Genomic DNA, 12,791 nt, shown 5'->3' with positions numbered 1-12,791 from the left:
TTCCTTTTATCATAGAGTCTACAGTGCGTGAGGCTCCATTAGTAAGGCTTTCTTCCCCCGAAGGTCCAAAAGCCAGAGGCCCAGGACACGAAAAACAGGGTTTTTTAATTGGCTAGAATCTGCTTTCTTACAAGTGTAAAAAGATATCCATTGAGCCGACCAGGTCTCAGGTATAGAAATTTTCAGGTGCCACAACTACAATTCACAAGTCTTTAAAAGAGTGTTGTGTGAAACATTTCACCCGAGCAGGAAAAGGCTGGTTCTGTACAAATGTAATTGTGCAAACAGTGATTCATGTGCTCATCAAATGACCATCTCTTTTGGTGTCAAAATACAGTTGTTTGAGTAATTTATTTTTTAAGGTTTGTAGTCTTTGCTAGCGAAATGGCTTTTGAGTTCAGTTCTGATGGTAATGCTCGACCTGCTCTCATTCTTTTTGGGGATTTATTTATTTTAGAGCAAAAATACTACTGAATGGTTTAACTGTTTTTTAAAAAAATATTTAACCTAATAACAGCTAATGTGATTTGATATTGCAAATGGTACATGAGCCATGAAGTCAACAAATTAGCCTTTCTCAGTTAGAAGTAGTCCCAATCTGAAGAACGGTTGTAGCATGGTGCAAGCAATGAAAGGAGAATAAGGGAAGTTGAACAAGTGATAAGAAAACCCTTAGAAGGCAACCAAAGAGTCAGCAAATAGAAAGGTGAACATTTGAACATGATGGGGAGATTTGTAAATGTTGTCAGAGGTCTATAAAAACCCAACTATATAAACTTCCTGTTAAACCTGCAGCCATTTGTTGTTTCTTTGGAAAATTCTACTTTAAAATGCAAAGTTTGAACCATGGATTTTTTGTGGGTAGCCCCAAACTCCTTCAGACTTACTCAACAGTTCAGAATGGTAAACATATTTAATCTTAACCAATTACCCTAGAAAACTGTGCAGTACATTGCACCATTTTGTCATTGTTTTCAAAATGCCTTGAGGCGAGAACACCCCAAGCCATCGGAGTACAAGAGAGAAGGGCTGGGATAGGGTTCACTTACTTTGATCACTTGGTGGGATATAGACGGATTTTCGTGATGCACATGTATGAAAGAAAGCCAGCCTCCAATGCTGGGGTTCAAAAAATCTTTAAATTACTTAAGTACAACCTAAAAGCTAAATATGTATTTGTGTTTTTGTAAAGTGCTAGTGCCAGTACCTAATTTGCTAAATAAGAAGTGTCAGAACCCAAAGTTTTGTTCAGAAGCCCGTGATCTGAGCTATCAAAGGTTGAGGTGTCAAATTCAAAGGCTATGTAGTCTTGATTCTACCTCATGCCTCTTTTTCAACCATCCGATAGGCCCTGCCCCTTTACTTCACTTTTGCAAATTCAAGCTTTCTCAGGTGTTCACGTTTTTTTCTGTGTTTCTCTTCCTCCTTCTTTCACACTCCTGTGTTTTTCTCACCACTTGCACAGGGTCAGTGTCTGATGAGGTAAAATAAGTACCAGTCCCCAAAAATGATTGCCTGTGGGCCCAACTTGTAAACACCAGCTCAAATTAAGCACTGGTTACTGTGACCAAAGTCTGCATCAGAGCACTTATGGCAACTGGAAGGAAGAGTAAATGTGAACAACGAATAACATACTTAAACTTATTGAAGGACCAATTGTTGTTGGAAAATACTTGTACTCAGCCGTGCATAAAATATTTTAAAGTGATATCTTAAAGCCAAAAACAATGAATTCTAAAGGTAGGAGTCATTAAAGTGCAGGGATCTTCAAATAAACCAATTGTATCTGGGCGGAAGTAATGGCAAACGGTGCAGGGAGGAAACCTTAAGCACCACTCGAACGGTAAGAAAGAAACTGTTTAGAAAGCTACTCAGGAGCTTTCTTAGGTAAAGCGTTTGGGCCAGACAAGCATTTTAAAATTAACCCCTTATTTCACCCGAAGGCAGTACAAGTAAATTATTGCATGTGAGATGTTATCCAAACTTTTAAAGAAAAAAATTAGTCTAGAGGTGTAGTTTTACGTTCTTTGGCATGTGTGTCACTGGTTAATTTGTAAAAGATTAAGGGGTATATTTACAAGCCCCTATCGCCACCGGCGCGTCACTTTTATTGACACTCTGGTGGCATTGCACCGTTTCCCATATTTACAAGTGGCGCTAAACCACTTAGCGTGGCTTAACCCCACCTTGTAAATATGCCCCTTTCTGCCACAGTCCTCTGTGCCAAAGGGACGTGCATATTAAATTAGCTGTTGTTGTGTTTATACTCAAATTTGGCAGACAGCTCCACCATGTGGTAGACTGTCACAACTGCTGGTGCTAAGAATTAAGTGCCAGTGCCGTGCACTGGAAACCACCGACTCAAATTAAGCACAGGTTTGTGCATCATTCTTGTGGGCAAACCTCCAAACACACCATTGCAATAGCTGTTGCAGGAATAGTATACTACCTAAATATTGACACTGAAATATAGACTTATAATAATATAATCTGCAAGATGTCGACTTGCACAATATTGTCAAGGTGAGTTGATGTGGTGTTGGTATTGCACATCTGGAACTTGGTTTGTATTCTTACTTTGACAACAGTGTGCAAGTCAATAGTTAGTAGTCAATATTATTGCACTTTGATGTTATTTTGGTTGATATTATGGCATACAGCTTTGAGATATTAGCATTTTCTCTTTTTCTTTTTACAGCTTCGTTGTGTCCAGGAACTCCAGACTGTTCAAGTAATCAGAATTTTAAGATATGAGAAGAAAGTGGCTAAGATGTGCTTTCTCATGATTTCCACCTTCCTCGTCTGCTGGATGCCCTATGCTGTAGTCTCCCTCCTGGTGGCAACCGGCCACAGCAGCCTCATCACTCCCACGGCAGCTATTATCCCTTCTTTCTTTGCCAAATCCAGCACTGTTTATAACCCAGTGATCTACATATTCATGAGTAGAAAGGTACTATTTTATTTATGGGACATAGGAGACCAGCAGGGGGAGCAGGGGCACAGCCTTGATCAGACTCAGGCTGACAAGTTCTTAGAGTAAATGAAACAGAAGACAGTGTTTTCCACTTTCCTAGACACTCAAGGGCATATTCACAAGGATCTATCGCAGAGTTAACTGCACTTTATCGCAGCCAATGTTGCGATAAACTTATCGTCCCAATCACAAGCTGGTGTTAACATCCCACAGCACCAGTTTACCTGCGATAGCAGCCGCAAACAACATCGCCACAGATGACCCCGCAACTATCGCTAACGAGATGCAGAGTAGGCATTCCCGTGCAAAAAGCAGCGACAACACCACCCCACAACATTCACAACGACCAGCCACAACTGCGATAAGAACACAAAACAGGTGATAAGGCGCGTTAGCAGCAGGAAAATAATACCTGCTCTGACCTGGTGCAAAGGCGGACGGCAGCCTGCACCACAAAAGGGAGCCCAGCCCACAGCCACATCGGAAGGGCAACAAATGCCATGGAGCCACCGGTCATGCGGCCCAGTCACCCAAGAGGGCCACAACACCCACCGCCTCCCCTGTGGGCAGAGGTGGCAACCAGGCATGTGTGAAGGATTCAGGAGAACCATGATTGGGAAAGTGCACAATGCCAAGAGTGGCGGAGATGTGCTGGACAGACCGCAGTATGCAGAACACCCCCATATCCAAGGCGACATACACCTCTGGCGTATGGAGTGTAGTGGACAGTGAACGTAAACATGTCACCCCAGCCAGTGGGGGAGTTTGGGAAAATGTTGCCAGTTACGTCGCCCCCGTAAGCGTGAGCAGAGTGGGATGGTCCGGCGTACGCCAGGCCAGCGTAGGGGTGTGAATAAAAAGCACGTAGCCCTGGGCGTGGTCCTCTTCTGGAAAGCCCAACGTCTCTGCCAGGGCGGCGCCTCTCACCACGCCACGAGGCCGATGCCGTCCTCCTGAGCGGAGTTGCCTGCGATCCTGTGTGCCTGCCGTACCCCGGCCCACTGGACCCTGAACCCGTCAGGCCCGCCCCTGAGCAGCTAGACCACACTGATCACCTTCTGACACAGGCGTGTGTCAAAGAGGGCCCACCACGTGCCTGCGCAGGCTCCAATGCAGAGGCCCACGACCTTTGCAGCCTCCTCAGACCATCAAGGCCTCCACGACACAGGCCTGCTTTAGTACTTTCTCATTGACGTACTCTACTGCCGTCTCCGGCCTACACCACGGTACAGTTGGTCACACATTTGGAACTGAGTCTTGATTACACCATGGCAGTGAACATTATTTAAGGCAGAGTTCATGTCACTATACTCCCTTCGATGTGGTGCCACCAAGTCTGTGCATAGCATTACAACCACACGTGTCTGTGGGCCTAGGCGGACTGCTGCCCTCGGCCTATGCTGCGCACGAGTAGGGCACAGAATTGGAACTGAACATTGATTATTCAAAGGCAGAATACATTTCATCGCACACAAGGAGAGGCGTAAGAGGATGACGTGTTGCAGTCCGGAGGGAATAGGATCATCGTTACGAAGGTGATCGAACACTACCGACAACTGCCCTGGTGTCACTGACTCTGTGCCTCGCAAGCCAACGACAGGTGGGTGTGGTCCCCTGCTGACTATTGACTTCGGCCCACACTATGGACAAGTAGGTCACACATTTGGAACTGAGTCTTGATCATACACTGTCTGTGTACGCACAAAAAGGAAGATTTTACTTCACTGTACTCCCTTTGGTCAGGTGGCAGCAACCATGTGCATAGCATCCCAACGACACATGGCTGTGGGTCTTGCTGAACGCTGCCCCCGGCTTACACTGCGGTCGAATAGGTCACACACACTTTCAAATTCAGCCTTGGTTTATTTATGGCTGACTTGATGTCATTGTACAGGCCTTATCGCAGACTGCATCCCCTTTCAGCCCCTGTGCCACTATGTCTATACCCCGAGACCCATGGACACTTTCTGGTTGGACTTTGGTGGCAACTGAGTCCGTGGACTAGGGGTTGTCGTCGCCATCATGGCGGTGATACTGACTTTGTGGCAAAACGAGGCTGTGGCATTCCGCCCCTCCATTTGCTGCTTCCAGACAGCTTCCATCCTCTGCATCATGCCCTGGAGGACATCTTCCACTGTCCCCCGCAACCCTCTGCAACATACACCTCGGACATTGATGAGGACCCGCTCAGGTCGCATGGCCCATCTGACTGCACTGTAAGCCACCTTCCCGTGGCTGGGTGCCTGTGCCGGCCGCAGTGCATCCGGGGCTACTAACTCTGTGCTGGTCATGTCTGGGACCCCTTCTTCTGAGATATTGGATGGCCTCTGAGGCAATGGCCTTAGGGTCATCAGCGCCATGTGTCTGTGGCCCTGTGTTGTCCGCTGCCTCTGGCCTCAACTGCAGTCCACCCAGGCTCACACATCAAATCGAGTCCTGACAGGCCCAGACATCACATCACCGCAGGAGGCACACGCCACCACCACCAGGACCACCTCCAACCGCCATCTGCCAGAGTCGAAACGGTGGTCCTGACAGACTTGCGGAGTTGCTCACACCTGTCGGGGATGCCATCATCAGACTGATACCCTGCTCGGCACTCCAGGTGCCACTGACTCAGTGCACCGCAAGCCATCGTCTGTTACTGATTGAGTTTTGTGCTGTGGAGAGGTTGTGCAGCAATCTCACCTCAAGCAGTGTGGGAGACCTGTGACATTTATGAGGAAGTTGATGTAGTCTAACACACCCCACTGCATCTGCATCAGGAATATCGTGACGGGACACAATCCAAAACTTTTTCTTTACATAGGCACGCTCAGCTGTAGTGCCCCAACCTCAGTGCACGCCAACTCACGGACACTTCTGTTTGCATGTTGGGTGTCCTCTGGACTTTCGCTGGCTCCCTCCGTGTTGCTCAGCAGTTGACTCTGTTATGCAGGTGTTTTCAGTTTCCGTTGCACTGGTGTCCACTGTTCTAGTGGTTGCGAGCACCAAGCACTCTGTGTGTGCTGGCTTACACTCACCCCACACACATCCAGCACGGGCGTCACTGTACATGTGGCCCTGCCAATAAAGAGGCCGGGGACACACGTGGCCATAGCCAGTTCAACATAGTATCTGCATGTGTCCCTGTGGTCTTGTTGTATGCATGAGGGCACAGGGCCCTACGACATTACATTTTGCTGTGTACAGCGGATGCAGACATGTCACCGCAGGCAGCGGGCTAGAGCTTGGACATGTAGCTTTGTCGTCACCCACTCAATTCTTAAGGGGAGTGGCCTGGGCTGTCATACGCAGAGCTAACGTGGGTGTGTGACTGCTGTTTGCGTGCCCCTGGGCGTGGTTCTGTACTGTGAATGTGCATCTGCATGTGTATCTATGGCAGTGTGGGTCTCCTTTGTGGGGTGTAGGTGGTCCCTGAAGGGTAATAGACACCAACGTATGTGATATAGTGCGCCTTCCATGGGTTCGGACCCCACCCACACCAGTTCGGCCACCTCCTTTTGGCGTGCAGACACATGGCATTGGAGTGGGTGGGTGAAGTGTCGTGAGCCAGCTGTGCTTGCGGGTGCTTCCTGCTGTGTGGTCTGTTGCAGGCTCTGTGTTCTCCTCTGAGTAGCTTGGCTGCCCGGGTCCTGGTGGTGGGGTGCGTGGGATGTCCATAGGCTGTAGTAGGGCGTTGGTGTCAGAGGTGTGGAGGTCCTCTCTGGCATCACAGATATGTTGTCTTCTGTGCTCTGCTGAAGGTGTTGTGTGCCCGTCTGCAATGTGAAGGGGAGATGAATGTTGACATTGTGTTGACATGTATGTTGGCGCATTGTTCTGGTTGTTCATGCAGACTGTATGACAATGTACATTGTGACTGTTTGGGGGTGCTGAATACTGCTGCGGGACAGTGTACATTTGGACTACATGACGGATGTGAGATAGTACTCGTGCATTTCCATTTCACAGTTTCCTGCTCTGTCAGATGTAGTAGGCATGTTTCTGTGCATGTGCGGAGCAAGTTGTGTCCTCTGTTCTGGCGTGTCGGCTTTGCGCATTGTACCACGTTGTCGTCAATGGAGGTGTGCTGTTCTTGATATGTGTGTGTGCTGCAGTGTGCCAAGGGGATGAGGGACATGATCCAGGGTAATTGTGGGTGTGCAGTGTGCTACACCTCGTTGTGCATGTTTGCCATTGTGCCCATCTCGCCCCATCCCCCCAGCCCCTGGTCGTTACTCACCCTGTTAATATTGTGTCAGGACCTCTCGAAATGTGTCCGTACTCCCTACTCCTTGCACCGTCTCCACACTGATGACTGGCCTCCATTTCCTCCAGCTTCTCCTGTGGCGCAGGACTCCAACCTCCTGTCGCCATTGCTGCCTTCCTGTTGACAGTGGGTTTGTGCCTGGTATAGGTTTCCACGCCATGCCAGCGCCTCTTGGCCTCCTCCATTGGCCTCCTCGACACTCCGTCTGCATTCAAGATAGTCTGCTTGTGGGTCTGTTGCTGGTAGTGTTCTGTCACCTCTGTGATGCTGGTCTTGTTTTCCTGCGGTCTGCACCCCGTCTTCCTCTCCCTCTTCTCCTTGGCCTTCCCCGACCCCGTTGTTCCTTGCTGGTGGTCTGTGGGGGTTGTGGGGTCTGTGTTGACCTCTGCGCTGGGTCAGGGTGCATCCATGTTGCTACATGCTTTGGCTTGTTTCTGGTGTGTTGTTTCTGTGGTTTTTATGGTTCATTTTCCTGCCAAACATGTGGGATTTGCAGGCCTGTGGTTGGTTTTCGCTACTTTTTGTACCGTGATTGGTCTCATCGCATGATTTTTTGCGTTCACATTTTGCATTTTTGCGGCGTGGCGTTGATTTTTGCGCGGCCATTTGTCTATTGCATGCTACCGCCGCGTTGTGAATACTTGGTTCGCACGGTGTAATTTTTCCGTGATAGGCTGAGATGTTGAGAGTTGCATTAAGCTACTCTTGCGGTAGTCATCACACATTCTTGTGAATATACCCTTCAGTTGCAATCATAGGAAGTAGTGGTGTCAGGGTGCTGCAGCACCCCAAGAACAATCATGCTCCAAGGTGAATGAGTAATAAAGATGCCTTTCAACTTTGCTTTTATCTTGTCACATTTGCTGTGAGTTCAAAGATTGAGGTAGAATGTCAGGCTATGATGTCCGACAAATTGCTGCTTATACTTTTAACATGAATATTGGTGTTTGTTTTTCATTCTCCAACTGCATCTTGAGAGGATTTTGTAAAGTGAGGTATGAGGCAATCTTGATGGTGTGAAAGGAAAGGCTGCAGGATATCATTTCTTGCTAACACAGAACAAAATGTAAATACCTATAAACAAACTGTATAAATATTTCAATATCTACCAGCAGTTAGGAAAGCTTAAATGAAGCTATTTTATTGTAAATCCGAAGTGCGATAGAAACATAGATTTTTATAGGATCAAAACAAATCAGCACACTTTACTTGTTGATGTGCAAAGATAAATATGTGCTCAATCCATATTTCACCACATTTTTTGTTGTGCACAATATAATTTTATTAGTAAAACTGTATGTCAGTATGAGTTTAGGGGCATCAGCTTGGAAAATGTGCTGTCTGTAAATTGCAATGCGCTACCAAACCATGATTTAATAATATATTTATAACAGGGTGCTCCAAAATGTGGCATCAGTTACATACCACACCCTACCAATCTCCCGCTGAATGGTAGTGGCTCATTTGCTGTACTTGTTGTTTGTGTGACGTTTGAATTATTAACAATCCCTATGACTTCAGTGATGTAACATTGATGGCAGCACCTCCACGCTGGAAGCTGTTCCAACACCACTGGTTGCAATGACGCTAAAACAGAAAAGCCACAGTTAGCATTTAAAATACCCCAGAAGTCAACAGCAGTTTGGCAACCAAATCATGTGGTATAAAATAATAGATTCAAGGGCTTTAAAGAAATGGCTGGTTCATACATACAGCTTGCTTTTGTGAATCGATGTAGAACAAGGTGATGCCTTCAGTTAACGCTAGAGACGGTTGAGTAGTTAACTAGGTCATGCATTAAGTCAGTGTTGACTGGCTGGGTTCCACTGACTGTGATTGACTATGAACTGTGAAAGGTATACTGGTACACCAGTTTTACATTTAGCAAGGTCAGGAGCCGGTTAATGCTAGCTTTCTGCATCAGTTCTGCATAAACAACAGACATTGCTTAGATATGTTGCAGACACTTTAACAAGAAGCAGGCTGTGGAAATGAGATGAATTTGTTCAGCTACAGAGGAGAACGTGATTGGCAATAGATTGTAAACCTTATAAGAATAGAGAAGGTTAAAAACAGATATATCTGTCAAGGAACTATATTTTCATGAATAGACCGATACAGCACTGTACAACTGTCACATGTAAAAGCTGATGTTAATAAATGTATAAACTTAAGCACCCCATTTATTCTGTCAAATTTTCATGTTGTTTGTCTTAACCTTTGTCAGTTTTCTTATGACTATTTCGAAAAGGGACACCGTAGTATCTCACCCCACCCCCTTAGTTCTTAATTCCGTTTTTTAATATAAAAGTTCCCTATAATGCTACAGACAAAATACCCTAATGTCATATTTTTTCCTTTTTATTATTTTTAATGTTTATTATTGGTCTTTGTACTATTGTTTCTTTTGGTATATCCATGGACTACTTGTATCTTCATTGTTCTAGTTTTTATATATTTTTTAAAGACATTGGAAATGTAGATCCTTTCATACACTGGAAAACATCCTTTACCACGAAGGCAGTCCCACAACCTGCCTTTACAACACAATCACTACCCCGACTGTGACGTTAACATGCGTTCCTCTAACCCTGCAAGTCATTCCAATGACATGCTTTAGGGAACACGGTGTTGGACTGGTGATGGATAGTAAGTCCAACACCTTCTCTTCTGATACACTGACTTGCATGGTAAAGGAGGGTGTGATAACGTCGCAATCGCAGTACTGACTTTGGTGTAAAGGCATGCATACCCCATACAATATTTTGCTACTTCTGACAGCAAACCATGAGTGGTGCTATTCTACTGGTTGCATTCCACTTCTCTTGATAATGAAGAAGCTAGTTTTAGTGATCCTAAGAATAATATTGATCAGAGTATTTGTACAGAATGGCAATAGAGTTTTTGTTATCTGAAGTAATTGTGGGAAAAAATAAAAAGAATTATTAAATAAATAAAAAATAAAATCTGTGCATGGATTCAGGCATACTTGCTCACTACTGTTATTGAATCGAGACTATGGGGCTCATTTATGAGCCCCTGCGTCACTTTTGCGCCACAGGTGCGTCACTTTTTGTGACGCACCAGTGGCGTAAAACATGCGCCATGTTGCGCCATATTTACGAAGTGACGCATCTAGGTAGATGCGTCACTTCGTAAACCCCTGTGCTACATTATACCTGCGCCAGGTATAATGTATGCAGGGTGGGCGTACCCCCGCAAGAAAGGGTCGTAGGAGTGGCGCAGCGAAATCTATGAGATTTCGCTGCGCCACTTCTAGGACGCCAGTGCGTCAAAACCTTACGCCTACCTCATGGAAGGTGTGAGGGTGACACAGGCCCTTTCACATGGGGCAAGCCATTGCTGGAATTGCGTCAGGCTTCCGACACAACTCCAGCAATGCGCCACTTTTTGCGCCAACAGATACGTCAGTTATACTGACGTATCTGTCCTTCCTTGCGACATGATGCGTCATATTATAAATATGACGCATCATTGGTGTCGCAAGGAGGGCGCACTCAGAAGTGACGCATCGCTGCTTTCACGCAGCGATGCATCACTTCTCATAAATGAAGCCCTATGTGTTTCCAACCCCCAGTGCTTTTACAGTCTTGGAGGCTTTACAGATTAAATAAAAAGACACATTTGCAAATCCTTCGTTCGGATCAGATGAACTGACCTGATCAAAGAGATTAATTTTGAGCACTGAAGCATAGTTTGCTCATTTGGGAAGTTGCAAGCCATAGCTTTCCAGGAGAGACAGTACATTGTTCAACTAAAGGCTGCCTTTTAAACCCCTTCCCTAATTGATAAAATCACAATCATAATTGTGACACCTGATGAAGAACACTAGTAAAAGGGGCCTCACTCTCAATGGCTGACTGACCTGAGTATGGGCAGTTATGTCAGAAACATCCTTAATTGCATTTAAATATAAAACTGCTTGGGGAATCCCAGTAGATACTATTAACCTCTGTTCATGGGAAAGTACATTTTTAGTTGCAGATGACAATTTTCCAAAAAGGCTGGGGTAGCAAAAGTTGCATCATGTGCTTTTTGACACCCAATGAAGTGAAGTACTCCTTGACATATTTTTGTAGCTTTAACGTCTCAACAACCTCCTATCTGCTGTTGAGTAGGAATGCCAAGGTGTGGAATGCCCAGAATGTAAGTCGGGCTCAAAACCTTGCATAAATTCTTCTCCTGCTGCTCCTTTCATGTTCTCAGCCATAACGGGTGGCCAGTGCAATGTGAGGGGAACCATGGGGAAAGCAAGTGGGTTCAGCTCCTACCACCTGAAACCCATAATTAACATTCAAACACATACTTAGTAAGGGACATTTTCTAGATCCAACATTACCTTTATGTTTGACTAGAATAAAGCAATGTGTGTCATTTATAAATTATTTTTGTATTTTTCCTATTTCAGTTCCGACGATGCCTTTTGCAACTCTTGTGCTTTCGCCTGCTGAGATTCCAGCGGACTCTGAAAAGACGGCCGACCATTCAGAATGATAGGCCTATCCGACCGATCGTCATGTCACAGAAAGTTGGGGACAGACCAAAGAAGAAAGTGACTTTTAGTTCTTCTTCCATTATTTTTATAATAACAAGCGATGATAACCATAGAATCGATGAAAATTCTAAAAACAGTGGTGCTAAGGTGAACGTGATCCAGGTGAGACCCGTATAGACTATGATCATCTCAGAGAAGAGATCAGAGCCCCTCTGATCTCTCAAAGATGGACATCAAAGCGTATTAACAATACTAAGGATGATCAGAGAAGTATTGATGATCAAAGGATGGAAAGGCAACCCTGTCTCAACATTTCCATTTGTTTATCTATGACTTCTGGGTTTGATGACGTCTTTTGATTTTGTGTTTATTTCACCAGCACCTCTTTGATGTAAACATTAAATAAAGGGTGAAATTCAGAAGAAAATCACATACTGTCCTAGGTGTTGCCGCATGTAACAGATTATCTGCTAGTCTAAGGTGCAAAATTCTAAGATTTCATGCTGCCCAAACTAGGGGGAACGTTTTCAAAATTTGGAGTTGCACTATTTCGTGAAATTTTCATCCAAGGGGAGGGTTTGAGCTAACAATGTCTTGTTGTAAATAAAAAACTGATGTCTGTAGCATCTGAAAGGAATTTGCTACTAGAACTAATCTGCTGACAGTATCTCACATTACATATGTTTGCAAGGTTGACCCTACGTTCAGTTTTCACACTAAAATACTGGGCAAGTACATTTAGAAGACTTTTTCTGAACATTACACATATTTTTGGAGATAAAACTCTCATCAATCTCCAATATCTGAATGCACTGACTTTATCTAGTAACACATGTATCACAATGCAAACCACTAATATCAGGGTAATTTTCAGTATTTTTGCTGAGATTAAAGAGTGGTGTGAAAAGAATAGGTGATCGCTCAAGTACACATATTTTGTAGATAATAAAGCCATTTTCTACCACTAAACTAAAGATAATACCATGGATGGACCCTAATCACAGCACAGGGCCTTTAAAAAGGGGCATGGGTTACAATTTACCAAATAC

At 45.0% G+C, this 12,791-nt stretch overlaps 1 protein-coding gene across 1 annotated transcript in view; it reads left to right on the top strand.

The window, feature by feature from the left end:
• Nucleotides 1-12,169, top strand: part of OPN3 (opsin 3) — a 502,815-nt gene extending 490,646 nt beyond the window's left edge. Inside the window, exons 3-4 of the mRNA XM_085612310.1 lie at nt 2,699-2,950; nt 11,656-12,169. Coding sequence (XP_085468436.1) covers nt 2,699-2,950; nt 11,656-11,919 — 516 coding nt within the window. The 3' untranslated portion in view covers nt 11,920-12,169. The remainder of the gene's footprint in view (nt 1-2,698; nt 2,951-11,655) is intronic.
• Nucleotides 12,170-12,791: the final 622 nt, after the last annotated feature.

Source organism: Triturus cristatus, chromosome 6 (genome assembly GCF_964204655.1).
Source record: "Triturus cristatus chromosome 6, aTriCri1.1, whole genome shotgun sequence".
NCBI classification, from domain to species: Eukaryota; Metazoa; Chordata; class Amphibia; order Caudata; family Salamandridae; genus Triturus; species Triturus cristatus.
This window is presented reverse-complemented; position numbering and strand designations above follow the sequence as displayed.